Here is a 17,051-nt window from a genome sequence, read left to right on the forward strand (position 1 = left end):
TAAAACGTACACGTACATAACGATATTGACTATAGAAGATGAGCACCTCCTTATTCACTTAACTTCAAATTTTTATTCTTCAAATCCGATTGGTATTATTCTTTAAAGAATGTCATGCCATTGGCCACACTCCACCAACCAAGCCACTTTCAATTAACTAGTTATGGAACTCATTTTTTAAAGGCTTAATCTAAAAAATAGACCACTAGTTTATGAAAACTCCCCCCATCTACATTTTATTCATATTCACTACCAAGCTACATTAGGGTTAGAACCGACCCCCAATTATAAAATCTTCAAATAAATATGCCAATTTTTTTTGTCCAAAAGTTTGATGCGACAATTTTAGCCATCGTGACTCCATTTTTATTTATTTTTTTGTTTAAGCACTACTATGGAATGTCTCAGTAGTTGAAGGCAAATTTCAAGCCTATATTTCATGTTGCATGTTTTGAGTTTAATTTTTGGCGTTAGTAATTCGCATGATGATGAAGAAGCTGAAAGGCTTTTGTAAATCTTCTTGACTTCCGAAACGATAGAATATCATGACAAATCCTCTTTTAAAAAATTGAATATAAATAAATGGTACGGCTGCAGCCGTCTACAGCCCTCTTCTCCTCCTGTTGTTCGTTAATCCGCAAAAAGCTGGTCCAAGTCCGTCTGCCCTCTTTTGTCGCATTTCTAGGATTTCCCGCGAAACTGCCGGTTTTTAACGTCCTCTCATAACCTTCTCAATTTCTACTCTCACTTTATACAAGAACCAAAAAACAACACAGAAAATAAAAACAAAAAGTAAGAAAAAAAAGGGATAAAAATAAAGAGGTTTGTCCACTTTTGGCGGGAATTCACTCTCTCGCCGACACATTTCCCAGAACCCACAGTTTTTCTGAATTTCTTTTTTTTTGTTTTTGATTTCCTTTTTAAGTTTTTTTTTTTTTTTTTAAAGATTAGCACTCGTTTTTGTTAATATTTAATTTATTTGAATTTCTGGGTGTTGAATTTAGTTACAGTAGGTAAGGCTGCTGATGCTTACTTGGCAGCATTGGCTTTTAAACAACATGTTTGGATTGAGCCAGGAGTCGGTACAAGATTTAGGTACATGTTTCTTTTTTTCTTGGTTCTTTTTTTGTTTTTGTCGGTTGACGTTTATCTTCTTCTTGATTCTGCTTTATCTCTTCTTTTTTTATACGTCATACAATGCTTTTTCTCAAGTTTTCAAATGGGATTTCTTGGAATTTTATGAATCTGCAATCTTTTGATGGGAAATTTGGGTTTTTCTAATTTTATGTAGCGTTTTTGTTGCAGAGGTTGAAATGTTAAATTCAAGAAGTGCGAAGGTTGCAAAACAGAAAAGATTTGTAGAAATGGTGAGATTGTGAGAGAGAGAGAGAGAGAGAGGCATAAACATAAAGAGAATGATACTTGAGGAGGTATTGAGAGGTTTGATAAAGAAGAAGAATAAGAAGAATGTTGTGTTGGTTGGGATTCCAATTGATAGCCAGAGCACAGAGCTGCTCGGATGGGCTCTCGTTAAAGTTGCCGAGCCCGGAGAATGCGTGATTGCAGTTCATGTCTGTCGAAGTTCTGGTAAATGTCTGCAGATTTAGTTTAATTTTCATCTATTTTTCAATAATGTTATCTTTAATTTGGTTCATATTAGCTATTCAGATCGAGCTTGACAGCATAAAATGCGAGATTGTTGGTGACATAACGTTTATTATGTACAGATTATGTCTCGAAAACCAAGAAGATGTTGGATGGTTACGTAGAGGCTTATGAGGGGCTACGTGACATGAAAAATGTCTATACTTCTTAATCTTCACTACTCTAGCACTGGTTCAATTGTTCCAAAACTTGAGACTGGTCATGGATTTTTATGCTTTAAATTTCAGGTAGAGCTCATCGGTCAGGTCTTGACAGGAAGGTCAATCCGAAAAGCTCTAGTTAGAGAGGCGAAAAACCATTCTACAGTGGCCATAGTTGTGGGCACAAGTAAGCCAAAAACTCTAGGGTAAGGGACAAAGATTGATCTCAGAAAGAAACTTGCATTAGTTTTCAAGATTTTTGTCTCATTACTCTAAGAAGAGTTCATTTGCAGCGGTTGGGATTCTACGGCGAAATTCTATGCTAAGAAATTGCCACCGATCACTGATGTTGTGGCCATCCACAATGGGAAAATTGTGTTCAGACGGTGTACCAGCAATCAACTACCAGGTTGGTGTTTTGAGTCAAAATACTAAATTCTGCAGACTTAGGCGTAGCCAAGTTGGTTAGAACTGCCTGCTCCACCCTCTGCACTCAAATTCGAACCCACTCCCTGCAATACATTTTTATTAGAATATCACTCGAATTAGAAATTAAAAATGAATACTACATTCTGTTTTTCAGCTTTGGTAGGTCTCACCGAAGACCCAAGACCAAGTCTTTGCTTTGAGAGTCTCACTCCCAAAGGATACTCATATGAATTTAGTGACTTCGAGGCGCATAGAGAAACCCCGAAATCACCTTCTGATATGGCAAAGAGCTCCCTAGATGGTTCGAAGCACGGCAGTGAAGACACAAAGAATGAACAAAAGAGAGTGCCTTGGAGATCAGTTTCACTTGGTGCAGCAGGACATGTGGATAAGAGCCTTGGTTGGCCCCTACTTCGAAGAGCGAATTCTGCAGATCCTCAATTATCCGCCACAAGGGACATGTCTGTGGTGCAATGGGTGATGAGCTTGCAAGACCGCTCTCCACGGCAGTCTCCTCAGTGTACAACTATCAAAGAAAATCCATTTGAACGAAGTATTGTTGACATTGTTCATGAGAGTATGGAGGGTAGTTTTCCTACTTTCGATAAACTTCCTGAAGGGTTTAAGCGTCTGCTCAAAACAAACTCATCTGGTTGCAAATGGTTCAATCATGAGCTTCTGAAGGCTTCAACTTCTCAATTCGCCTCAGGTTTGAAATAATTTTTCCTTCCCTTGTCTCTGTTTGAATTCTTTTAAATACTTCTCTATCGATTAAGTTCTTTGTATTTTAACAGAAAATCTTATCGGAAAAGGAGGATGCAACCTAGTGTACAAGGGAACTCTTCCAAATGGCAAGCCAGTGGCAGTAAAGCTTATGAAGTCATCAAAAGATGCATGGAAGGATTTTGTTCATGAAGCCGATATTATATCTTCCTTGAAGCACAAACACATTTTGCCTATGCTCGGGTTTTGTATCAAAGACAATGTTCTCATTTCTGTTTATGATTTCTTACCTAAAGGAAGCTTAGAGGGAAACTTACATGGTAAATGTTCAAGTACTTTTATCCTATGTTTTACATTCTTGGTAAGAAGTTTCAAAACCCATGTTGATTTCAAGATGATAATTGATGTAGGCAAGAACAAAGACAAATTTGTATTGTCATGGGAGGTGAGATTTAATGCTGCTGTTGGGATTGCTGAAGCCCTCAATTATCTGCATGGAAAATGTCCTCAACCAGTTATTCATAGAGATGTCAAGTCCTCAAACATTCTTCTCACCAAAGATCTTGAACCACAGGTACCGCTTAATCGAAGTAATATAGATGGTGTTTAAAATATGACCACAACCTTAAGTGTCTCTGAAACTGACTAAATGCTTGCATCTACATGACAGTTATCGGATTTTGGCCTTGCAATCTGGGGACCAACAACTACATCTTTTAAGACTGAATGCAATGTGGTGGGAACATTTGGTTATCTTGCTCCTGAATATTTCATGTATGGAAAAATCAGTGACAAGATTGATGTTTATGCATTTGGAGTGGTCCTGCTTGAATTATTATCAGGACGAAAACCAATTGGCTCTGAGACTCCCAAAGAACAAGAAAGCTTGGTCATGTGGGTAAGAGAGTCACCTTTATAATTTGATTTTTCATTCTTAATTTTCACCTAATTGATCTGTTTCGGATAAGTGACATTGAATTCCATCTTAGGCAAAGTCGAAAATAGAGAGCGGGGATGTCAAAGACTTACTGGATCCGAATTTGGATGCAAAGTTCGATGAGGTTCAGGTGCTGAGAATGGTTCGGGCAGCGAAACTATGCATCACACGCTCAGCCCGCCTTCGTCCAAAAATGAGTGAGGTACAAAAATTTCTTTTGCTTACTAACTTGTAGGAAATAAGTTTCTGTTTAGTTTTAATGTGGAAAGGATTCCAAGTTTCATCATGCTTTTTCTTTCCCCTCAGATACTGAAGCTTCTAAAAGGGGAATCAGATGTCGAAAAGCAAGTGAACTCTCAATCTTTTGACAACGAGGAGTCAGAAAACCGGGATGATAATGATGATGAAGTTTATCCAAACTCGAGCGTAGAGTTACATTTAGGTCTTGCACTGCTCGATGTGGATGATGATACAACAACATCGTCAAGTAGTGTGGAGCGAAGCAACAGCCTTTCGTGGGAAGAATATTTGAAGGGAAAATGGAGCAGATCATCAAGCTTTGATTAGCATATGTACAATATTGGAAATCAAAAAAAAAAAAGTGTGCACCCAATGGTTGGGGTGGATTGTAAATAAACTTGTACAATTAAATCGTTGAAGTGATAGTGTGAAAGTAGGCCTCGCAAACGGGTCGTGTCTATCGTGTTCGTGTCGTTTTCGTGTAACACCTGTTATCTTAACGGGTCGTGTCGTGTCACACCCGTTATCTTAACGGGTCCTTAACAGGTCGTGTAACTTTACCCAACGGGTAAAGTGACCCGACCCGTTATGACCCGTTAAGAAAAAAATATATTTTTTTAAAATTTGCACATACCACACATTGCCACATAAATATTACTTCAAAACATTAAAACATTTCTCGTTCAAGTACTATATCTACAATCGAAAATAAAAGCCTAATAAAAAAAAATAATACATACACTACTAATCTATTACAAATATTAAATGTGCAAGGATAAAGAGTTTTTGTTTTTAAGATTGTAAGTCTTTCTCAAAAATTTACACCTCCATTTACAAAACCTTCAATTTACATCGATCATCATGAAATTGTATTGGAACTTTGGCTTGATCTATTGCCTTCAAGAGTTATGTTGAAGATGTTTTCAGTAAGATTTTCCACGTCAGAACTCTCTTCCGCATAAACTAAGTATAGAAAAAGCAAACATTAAAAATCATTCAATTATGAAAAGTTAAACAAAATAATTATGAAAATAAATAAAATAATAATACTATACCATATAAAAATATATTACCTCCTTTTCCAAATAGTTGATTCATACTTTTATTAAGTATATAAATTATAACATAAGATTTTGTGATATCCACATCCACTAGTGTAAATATTTTAAATTGAAGATCAAATTCATTCTTTGTATTCATATAGGGTCAAGGAGTGTAGCTGTAAAAATTCATCAAAATCAGAGTTAAAATAACCGTTAAATCTTGATTTTTCGTTTATAACCGTCGAAAAGCTTTGTCCCGTTACTTGATCTCTGAATGTTTTTTTTTTGTGATTTTTTGCTGATGTGATCTCCAAGCATATACAAACAATTTTGACGGTTTGGATCGTTGAAATTAGTTTTGGAGAATTCGTAAAACGATAGATTGACTAACACTTAGAGTTTATTTATACTTTCATTAAGTATAACATAAGATTTTGTGGTATCCACTTGTGTAAATATTTTAAATTGAAGATCGAATTCATTCATTGTATTCATATAGGGTCAAGGAGTGTAGTTATAAAAAATCATCAAAATCAGAGTTAAAATAACCGTTAAATCGTGATTTTTCGTTTATAACCGTTGAAAAGCTTTGTCCCGTTACTTGATCTTTGAATGTTTTTTTTTTTGTGATTTTTTACTGATGTGATCTCCAAGCATATACAAACAATTTTGACGGTTTGGATCGTTGAAATTAGTTTTGAAGAATTCGTAAAACGATAGATTGACTAACACTTAGAGTTTATTTATACTTTCATTAAGTATAACATACGATTTGTGGTATCCGCTTGTGTAAATATTTTAAATTGAAGATCGAATTCATTCATTGTATTCATATAGGGTCAAGGAGTGTAGTTATAAAAAATCATCAAAATCAGAGTTAAAATAACCGTTAAATCGTGATTTTTCGTTTATAGCCGTTGAAAAGCTTTGTCCCGTTACTTGATCTCTAAATGTTTTTTTTTTTGTGATTTTTTGTTGATGTGATCTCCAAGCATATACAAACAATTTTGACGGTTTGGATCGTTGAAATTAGTTTTGGAGAATTCGTAAAACGATAGATTGACTAACACTTAGAGTTTATTTATACTTTTATTTAGTATAACATAAGATTTTGTGGTATCCACTTGTGTAAATATTTTAAATTGAAGATCGAATTCATTCATTGTATTCATATAGGGTCAAGGAGTGTAGTTATAAAAAATCATCAAAATCGGAGTTAAAATAACCGTTAAATCGTGATTTTTCGTTTATAACCGTTGAAAAGCTTTGTCCCGTTACTTGATCTCTGAATGTTTTTTTTTTTGTGATTTTTTGCTGATGTGATCTCCAAGCATATACAAACAATTTTGACGGTTTGGATCGTTGAAATTAGTTTTGGAGAATTCGTAAAACGATAGATTGACTAACACTTAGAGTTTATTTATACTTTCATTAAGTATAACATAAGATTTTGTGGTATCCACTTGTGTAAATATTTTAAATTGAAGATCGAATTCATTTATTGTATTCATATAGGGTCAAGGAGTGTAGTTATAAAAAATCATCAAAATCGGAGTTAAAATAACCGTTAAATCGTGATTTTTTGTTTATAACCGTGGAAAAGCTTTGTCCCGTTACTTGATCTTTGAATGTTTTTTTTTGTGATTTTTTGCTGATGTGATCTCCAAGCATATACAAACAATTTTGACGGTTTGGATCATTGAAATTAGTTTTGGAGAATTCGTAAAACGATAGATTGACTAACACTTAGAGTTTATTTATACTTTCATTAAGTATAACATAAGATTTTGTGGTATCCACTTGTGTAAATATTTTAAATTGAAGATCGAATTCATTCATTGTATTCATATAGGGTCAATGAGTGTAGTTATAAAAAATCATCAAAATCGGAGTTAAAATAACCGTTAAATCATGATTTTTTGTTTATAACCGTTGAAAAGCTTTGTCCCGTTACTTGATCTCTGAATGTTTTTTTTTGGTGATTTTTTGCTAATGTGATCTCCAAGCATATACAAACAATTTTGACGGTTTGGATCGTTGAAATTAGTTTTGGAGAATTCGTAAAACGATAGATTGACTAACACTTAGAGTTTATTTATACTTTCATTAAGTATAACATAAGATTTTGTGGTATCCACTTGTGTAAATATTTTAAATTGAAGATCGAATTCATTCATTGTATTCATATAGGGTCAAGGAGTGTAGTTATAAAAAATCTTCAAAATCGGAGTTAAAATAACCGTTAAATCGTGATTTTTCGTTTATAACCGTTGAAAAGCTTTGTCCCGTTACTTGATCTCTGAATGTTTATTTTTTATGATTTTTTGTTGATGTGATCTCAAAGCATATATAAACAAGTTTGACGGTTGGGATCGTTGAAATTAGTTTTGGAGAATTCGTATGCCATCAATCAAGTTCCGTGTGTGTGTGTGTGTGTATATATATTTATTAAGTAGATTTAAATATATTTATTTTGTACGTATAAATTATAATTGACTGGTACACGGAATAGTACATACATCACGTGTCACGTGTGTCATTATAAAAATAGTGAGATATGTCATGACAGTCATGTGTGTGATAAAAAGTTAATAACTTAAAAAATAAAAATAAAAAATTTCTCACCACTTCTATTAATTTTCATTTTTCCCTCTCTTTTTTGTTTCCTTTTCAACTTTTTCTTATCATTTTCACTTTTCCCTCCAACATCTTTCCCTAATTCCCTCACTTTTTTGTTTCATTTTCAACTTTTCTTAACATTTTCATTTTCCCTCCATTTTTTTTTTCAAAAAGGGCGGCAAGTTGGCAACGGCAAGAAATTCATTATTGAAATTTGAATGGAAACAAATCACATCAAATTTCAATGGATGCAATGCAATGCATCATATTCATGCATATTAAATTATTAATTAATAATTATTATAGTTTTTATAAAATTTAATATATATATATATATATATATAATTATTATAGATAGACTTAATATTTTGGGGGTATAATTATTATAGTATATATAATTATTATAATTATTATAAATTTTATAGTTAATTTAATATATATATATATATATATATTTATTATAATTTTTAGGGGTATAAAATTGTAAAATTAATGTATATAATTATTACAGTATTTTTTTAGGGTTATAAAATTATAAAAATAATATTCTGCTTATCGTGTATCGTCTTACCCACGTGTATACCCGAACCAACCCGTTATCTTAACAGGTGCTTATCGGGAGCAGGTAAGCTGACTCAATTGAGGCCAAAGAGACCGTACTAGGATCTAAGAGACCACAAGGAGTACCCGATAACGACCCGATTCGTTATCGTGTCGACCCAAACACCTGTTAATTTCGTGTCGTGTCGTGTCGGGTTATCGGGTCGTGTCAGAAATTGCCAGGCCTATGTGAAAGGATGAAAATCTATAGCTTGTTTAAATTAGCTTGTCAGAAACTCAGTTTTCAACATGATCACAGAATGTGAGGCTAACATTTTGTAGCTTAGTGGTATAATGAAACTTGTTGTTCAAAGCAGTCAACCGATTGGGCTCAGATGCAAAAGTCATACGTAGACCTTTGGTTACTACTAGTTTTATATTTATGTGATTCTCGTGCGGTTTATGTAAAATTGGCATAAAAAAATTGAGTATAAATGATGTGGAACAGCAGATGATCGAAAGGATCGAAGAACAGTTGAAAAAGTGTAAAATTGGCATCAAGGGCCAAGCATTGCGAATTTGGGTCATGACTGGCCTTTTGAATTGAACGGTGTCACAAACAAGATGCAAAGCTTTGCCCTTGCATATGGGCTCTTTGGATTTTGGAGAAATTTTTTGTTTTGCTAGCCCAAAACGAGATTTTAAGTTTTGAGGATATTTTGTTTCGCATTTTTCTTTTCTATTAGAATTCCTTGTGAACAATATCTTATTATCTTTCAATCAATAAATTTGAGGTTTTCTCAAATACCTGGTGAAATCTAAATTGCTTGTGGATTCTAATTTATGGTATTTCTTAGATATTTGTATTTAACTTATCTATGTTGTGTTAATATTGATGAATTTGTTCTTGAGAGGTTCACATAATGTAGAAGAATAGAAGGAGAGAAGAGAGAGAAAGTGAAACTGTATATTGATTTCTTGATGATCAAGTTATCATTACAATGGTTGTTATATATTTCTCCCTTACTTAACTGATATTTAGCTAAACAACTATCTCTCCTCCTTATCTCAACTAACTTGTGACAACCTATAACAGCTCACTCATCAATCTACTAACAAGTGTCATTTAGTTTGACCTTTGATCTTCTCTTCACGTGGATCCTTACATCCCCCTCAATCGTATGCTCAAGTTAACTGAGCATAATATTGCCACAGTGTTGTTGAAACAAGGGTGCTGCCAAGCCTTTTGTAAGTATATTTGCAAATTGCTCAGCAAAAGAAACATGTTGTATATGAAGATCTCCTTGAGTGACCATTTCTCTCACAAAGTGATAGTCTATCTCAATGTGTTTTGACTTGGCATGAAACACTAGATTTGTTGAAAGAGCTATAGCTGGGATATTATAGCAATATACGACTAGAGGTAGATGAATATCAACATGTAAATTACAAAACAACTGCCTAATCCAAGTTAGTTCTTTAGCTGTGATTGCTAAAACTCTGTACTCAGCTTCTGTGGAAGACCTTGAAACTATGTGTTGCTTCTTTGATGCCCAAGAAATTGGATTTGAACCAGGATAAATAACAAAGCATGAAGTGGATTTTCTGTCATTTGGGTCACCAGCCTAATTTGCATCATTGTAGGATTGGAGATGTATTGGTCATAGTCTAAATTGAATACCAAGATTTGAAGTGCCTTTGAGATATCTGATGATCCTTTTAACTGAATAACATGTGATTCCAGAGAATTGTGCATGAATTGATATGCTTGATTCACTGAGAATGCTATATCTGGTCTTGTAAATGTGAGATACTGAATAGCTCCAATAATCCTTCTGTATTGATCAGGACTATGATATGGTTTTCCATCATTCCTAAACCTTAAACCTTAAACCTTAAAGGCTTAAAATCCTATAAATCAGCCATTTTAACCAATTCATTGACGTACTTTGTTTGTGACACAAATAACCCTTTTTGTGTGTAACTAATCTTCAACCCCAAGAAATAATGCATTTTCCCCAAATCTTTCAAATCAAATTCAGCTATGAGATTTGTGATTACATTTGAAATTAACTCAGAACTGCTACCAGTAAGTATCACATTATCAACATATAGTAGCACAATCACAATGCCTTTAGATGAATGTTGAACAAACAGATAAGGATCAGCTTATGAAGCTTTGAACACCAAACCTGGTAAAAAACTTGTGAACCTATCATTTAAGGCTCTAGGAACCTGTTTAAGGCCATATAAAAACTTGTATAACTTGCAAACATAGTTGAAAGGATGTGTTGAACTTTGAAATCCTAAAGGTTGTTCTATATACATCTTCTCTTGAAGAACTTCATGCAAAAATGCATTTTTCACATCCATTTATCTAAGAGTTTAGTTGAACTGTGCAGCTAATGCAAGAATTAACTTGATAGTTGTAGGCTTTACTAGGTTTGGCAATTTTTGACACGACCCGATAACCCGACACGACACGACACGAACTTAACAGGTGTTCGGGTCGACACGATAACGAATCGGGTAACCCAATAAGCACCTGTTAAGATAACGGGTTGGTTCGGGTATACACGTGGATAACACGATACACGATAAGCAAAATATTAATTTCATAATTTTATAACCCTAAAAAATTATTATAATAATTATATATATTAATTTAACAATTTTATACCCCTAAAAACTACAATAATTATATATATATATATATATATATTAAATAAAATATTAAAAATTGGTGACCACTGGATCGACTTAAATATACATATCATTCAATTTCTTAAGTCTTATACGTACAAAATAAATAAATTTAAATCTACTTAATATATATATATATATATATATATATAGACACCATTGAACTTGATGGGATACAAATTCTACGAAACTAATTTGAACGATCCAACCGTCAAACTTGTTTCTATATGCATCGAGATCGCATCAGCAAAAAATCTCAAAAAACAAACATTCAGAGATCAAGTAACTGGACAAAACTTTTCGACGGTTATCAACGAAAAATCATGATTTAACGGTTATTTTAACTCCGATTTTGATGATTTTTTATAGCTACACTCCTTGACCTTATATGAATACAATGAATGAACTCGATCTTCAATTTAAAATATTTACACTAGTGGATACCACAAAATCTTATGTTATACTTAATGAAAGTATGAATAAACTCTTAAGTGTTAATAAATATATTATTTTGATGGGATACGCATTCTACAAAACTAGTTTCAACGATCCAACCGTCAAACTTGTTTGTATATACTTCGAGATCACATATGCCAAAAATTGTAAAAAACAAACATTCATATATCAAGTAACTGGACAAAACTTTTTGACGGTTATCAACCAAAAATCACGATTTAATAGTTATTTTAACTCCGATTTTGATGATTTTTTTATATCTACACTCCTTGACCCTATATGAATACAATGAATGAATTCGATCTTCAATTTAAAATATTTACCCTAGTGGATACCACAAAATCTTATGTTATACTTGATGAAAGTATAAATAAATTCTAAGTGTTAGTGAATCTATCATTTTGATGGGATACGCATTCTACGAAAATAATTTCAACGATCCAACTGTCAAACTTGTTTGTATATGCTTCAAGATCACATACGCCAAAAATCGCAAAAAACAAACATTCATAGATCAAGTAACGGGACAAAACTTTTCAACAGTTATCAACGAAAAAACACGATTTGACGGTTATTTTAACTCTGATTTTGATGATTTTTTTACAGCTACACTCATTGACCCTATATAAATATAATGAATGAATTCGATCTTCAATTTAAAATATTTACACTAGTGGATACCACAAAATCTTATGTCATGATGATCGATGAAAATTAAGGATTTTGTAAAAGGAATAACATGCAAGCTTTGAGTTCCATTGGTAAGGTTTAAACTTTTGAGAAAGGCTTCACAACCTTGAAAACAAAAAGTCTTTCATTTTGCATATCCTTGCACATTTAATATTTTTTAATAGACTAGTAGTGTATGAATGTTTGTTTATTAGACACTTATTTTCAAGTGTAGATGTAGTACTTAAACGAAAATTGTGTTTTAATGTTTTGAAGTAATATTTATGTGGCAATGTGTGGTATGTGCAAATTTAAGAAAAAAAATACATTTTTCTTAACGGGTCATAACAGGTCGGGTCACTTTACCCGTTAAGATAACGGGTGTGACACGACATGACCCGTTCAGATAACAGGTATTACACGAACACGACACGAACACGACAGACACGACCCGTTTGCCAGGCCTAAGCTTTACCACAGGGCTAAAAGTCTTTCCATAATCAATTCCTTCTTCCTGACTATACCTCTTTGTCACCAATCTTACTTTGTACCTTGCAACAGATCCATTTGCATCTCTCTTAATCTTGTATACCCATTTACAACCAACTAGGTTCTTGTCAGGTGATAATGGAACCAAAGACCAAGTCTTCTGTGTATGTAAGACATTAATTTCTTCTGTCATGGCATCTTGCCACTCTGAAATTTTTGAAGCTGCTTTGAAGGTTTTTGACAGATGATTGAGAATAGCTCATAGAAGCTAAGAAAGCGCTTTTTTTTTTCTTTTTCCTTCTGGAGATTCCATTTTTAGACCTTGTTTGCATATGATGAACATTCAAAGGTATTGGCAATACAACATGTAATTGCTCATGTTGAAAGTCAGGATCCATATGGATGGGATACTGTGTAGGAGAGTGAGGATGTTGTACTATACTGGACCTCTGTGAAGGTGAGTGAATAAACTCTGAAGCACTAGATGCAAGTGTATTCAAGGAATCTGAAGCTCTAAATGTTGTCAAAGAATTTGAAGCACTGGATGAATGCGAGGTCAAGAACTTTGTGGTCTAAGATGTTGATGAATGATTATGAGATGCAGGTGATACTACCTGATTATTTAATGAAACAGATGTTGTTAGAGGGCTCTAAGAATTCTCAAGTATACTTGTAGATGATGGTTGTGTTAAGTTGCGTAATTGTGCAGCCCTAGAATATGGAAAAGTTGTTTCATCAAACAAAACATGCCTAGATATATATATATATATATATATATATATATTATTTAAGTTGTAATATCTAGACAAAGAAAACCTTTATAACGACCTGCATAACCAAGAAAAACACAGGTTTTTGTCTTTGGTTATAGTTTAGAGTTGTTGTATGGTTTAAGTAGTGGAAAGCATGCACAACAAAAAAATTTCAAATGATTAATGTCTTGAACCTGTTTAAACAACAACTGGTAAGGGGATTTCATTTGTAAAGTAGCACATGGCATTCTATTGATTAAATATATAGCTGCATCACAAGCATGGAACCATAATTTAGCAGGTAAACTTGCATTTTGAAGTAATGTGATTACAATTTCTACAACATGTATATGTTTCCCTTTTGCCAACCCATTTTGCTCTGGGGTGTGGGGACAAGATCTATGGTGTAACATGCCTTTTTGTTACAAAAAACGCTGAAACTTGGATCCTACATATTCACCTCCACCATCACTTTGTAAAATTTTTGGTTGTGTAGAAAATTGAGTGCTAAAATAGGCATAAAAGTGCACAAATGTTGCAAAAACTTTTGATTTATTATGCAAAGGGAAAACCCATGTATATCGAGTACATTCATCTATGAAGGTTACATAATACCTAAATCTTTCATGAGATAACAAGGGGGCAGGGCCCCATACATCACTATGCAAGACCTCTAGAGGTTGTACAGACTTGGTTACAGGAAAATTAAACTACAGCTTAGTAAACTTTCCTTCCAGACAAGGTGTACATATTGATTAAGATGTGTCAAGTGATGCAAGGATATTATTTTGATGTAGAATGACATAAGTGATGGCATTTGATGTATGTCCTAGTCTTTTATGCCATAAGCTTGTATTAACAGGTTTTGTTAGACAGCATGTGTGCTTATGAGGTAATGCAGATGACAGCTTCTTTGGTGTGTTGAAAGGAATAGGATAATAGCCCTCTCTACACAACCCTTTGATTATGATTGTCCCTATGGATTTATCCTGAACCCAGAAAAAAATATCATTACAAATGAATCGACATCTGTTATCTTTACACAATTGATAGATGGATAACAAGTGTTGTGAGATCTTTGGAACATGTAGAACATTCTTCAATGAAAGTGTGTTACTAAAAACAGATAATGTTGATTTGCCAATATCAGAAATATGCAAACCTGCACCACTTGCTATGGTTATAGTATCATTCCCTTGGTATGAAATAGCTAGATCCAAATTAGCTAACTCAGAGGTTATGTGAGAAGTAGCTCCAGTGTCTGCAATCCAGAATTGTTGCTCAGGTGCAGAATGTTGATGCTGAGCATGCATAGCAGTGAGTGTTGGTGCATGTGGTTTTCCTTGATATGCAAAGTTGCCTCGGTGATAGCATTGCAGAGTTGAATGTCCAAATTTCTAGAAAATTTGACATTGAATTGGTTTGTTGGCACTAGAGTGTGAAGAATTATGCCTCTGAAAACAATCAACAGCAACATAACCTTTCTTGTTGCGGATTTGGCAAATAGGGATCTTAGAAGGATGTTCTGCATAGTTTGATTAACAGGGTTTTAGGGCACCAAGAATACCAGGGCTTCCATTTGGTGGAGGATTGTAAGATCTTGGACCATAGTTATACGATCTACCTCTTCCTTTTCCTTGAAAATTGTTCCCTTTGTATCCCCCATAGTTGTAGAACCTTTGATATGAATTGTTATAGTTGTTAAATGAACCATTTCTAGAGTTGTATCCTATGGTATTTAATCCACCAGCGTGATTGTTAAACCTTTGACTGGATGATCCAGAGCTAGACCCTATTTCAGTAGACTGTGATGTTTCTTGATCAAGAACCAATGATTTTCCCTTGTTCGACTGAGTGCCAGCAACCATTGCAGTTCCAAATGGTAAAACAGAAGAAGATTCAAAAGACTGACCAATGATAGCTTATTCTACAAGTAATTGGGATCTGAAATCCTCAAGAGATATACCATTTTCCCTTCCTCTTATAACACATCTGAAAGTGTTGAATTCTGCAGGAAGCCCCTTTAGCGAAAGAATTATCACATAATCATCTTCAAACATTACTCATGTAGCTACAAGATGATCACTTGCATACTTGATCTTCTGGAGATAATCAGACACAAATTCAGACCCATTTTTCATGTTCTGAAGCTCAACTTTCATCTGAAAGATTGTAGCTTTAGTGACGGTAGAGAATTTTTCAAGGAGATTCACCCACATCTCATGAGAGCTTTGACTACCAATTATGGATGACATTGCTATAGTAGACAATGTTCCAATCAACAAATGCATAAGCACACGATTGTGCATTTTCCATACCAAGTAGTCATCTTTTTCAACTCCTTCAATTTCAGAATCATCATCAAATCTTGGAGGACATTTTCTTGATCCATCAACGAACCCCATGATGACATGGCTTTCAAGAAGCAACTTGATCTGGAAACTCTAAGTAAGATAGTTAGAGTCATCCAACTTCACTGTAACTGAAGTAGAAATCGTGGGAATGCGGTTTGTGATCGGAGACAGAGTAATTCTTAATTGATCTGCAGTCACCGTTGTTGAACTTTTGAGAAGAAACTTTCATCGAGACTTTTGATCAAACACGTAGAGGGCAATTAAAGAAGAACATAATCATGAAGAAGTCAGGGGTAAGAGAAGACCCCAAATTTGTAAAATCACAGCAGTTTGCAAAACAATGGATTAAAGAAGGAAAGCAATGCTTTTAATGGAGTTGTGGAAGCGCCAGTGCATACCATGTTAATATTGATGAATTTGTTCTTGAGAGGTTCACAGAATGCAGAAGAATAGAGAGAGAGAGATAGAGAACTCGAAAGAGAGAAGAGAGAGAAAGTGAAACTGTATATTGATTTCTTGATGATCAAGCTATCATTACAATGGTTGTTATATATTTCTCCCTTACTTAGCTGATATTTAGCTAAACAACTAACTCTCCTTTTTATCTCAACTAACTTGTAACAACCTATAACAGTTCACTCATTAATTTATTGATAACTGTCATTTAGTTTAACTCTTGATCTTCTCTTCACTCATTAATCTATTGACAACTTATAAAAGGATTGTTATCCCTTGTCTTCCTCTTGCTCGTCTTATCATTCCTTCTCTCTCTTTCGGCCTTCTCCTTTCTTGTGTTCATCATCTGCAGAGTAGTACATGATGCGGACATCATTGTCAAACCTTTTAACTGAGGAATTAGAAGGAAGAAGAAAGAAAATAATCGGTCTTAATTTCTACTTCGTAGTTGCTTTGGTTTATGGATTTAGAGCACACGGCTTTGTTGTTTATATATAGTTTCCTATTTTCTTTCCTGATTCTAAAGGGATTTGGTCTACTTTCCTATTTCCAATTGGTTTAGGATTTGTTTTTCAAATTTCTATTTGGATTGGGATTTTTTAGAACAAAATTGTTTGTGCAACAAAAATTGGCAGTGTAAAATACCATGAGAAAAATATTTACTAAAATAATAAATAAATAAAAGAAACTGTGAGAAAAATAAATTGCTTAATTAATAAAGCAAATCTACCTTAATCAGTTGTATCCACCCACACCATTCAACAAGTTACCAGGCGGAGCAAACAACATGCACCGATACATTGATTTATGTTTAGGGTTGTAAACAAGTCGAGTTG

General features: G+C 33.9%; 1 protein-coding gene across 2 annotated transcripts; it reads left to right on the forward strand.

The window, feature by feature from the left end:
- Positions 1 to 740: 740 nt before the first annotated feature.
- On the forward strand, positions 741 to 8,617 carry LOC137729473 (protein kinase STUNTED-like). Of its 2 annotated transcripts, XR_015952380.1 has the most exons (12): positions 741 to 1,095; positions 1,306 to 1,587; positions 1,728 to 1,801; positions 1,893 to 2,011; positions 2,099 to 2,214; positions 2,389 to 2,943; positions 3,029 to 3,277; positions 3,368 to 3,531; positions 3,628 to 3,855; positions 3,947 to 4,096; positions 4,201 to 4,559; positions 8,580 to 8,617. XR_015952380.1 is itself a non-coding variant. In XM_068468435.2 (11 exons), the coding sequence occupies exons 2-11, from the start codon at positions 1,416 to 1,418 to the stop codon at positions 4,459 to 4,461; spliced, it is 2,088 nt and encodes a 695-aa protein (XP_068324536.2). In that variant the 5' UTR covers positions 741 to 1,095; positions 1,306 to 1,415; the 3' UTR covers positions 4,462 to 4,568. The 2 variants fall into 2 exon arrangements, 1 of the variants encoding a protein (XP_068324536.2); XM_068468435.2 differs by lacking the exon at positions 8,580 to 8,617 and having other exon boundaries at positions 4,201 to 4,568.
- Positions 8,618 to 17,051: the final 8,434 nt, after the last annotated feature.

Source organism: Pyrus communis, chromosome 10, assembly GCF_041283825.1.
Source record: "Pyrus communis isolate YQ-2024b chromosome 10, ASM4128382v1, whole genome shotgun sequence".
Taxonomy (NCBI): Eukaryota; Viridiplantae; Streptophyta; class Magnoliopsida; order Rosales; family Rosaceae; genus Pyrus; species Pyrus communis.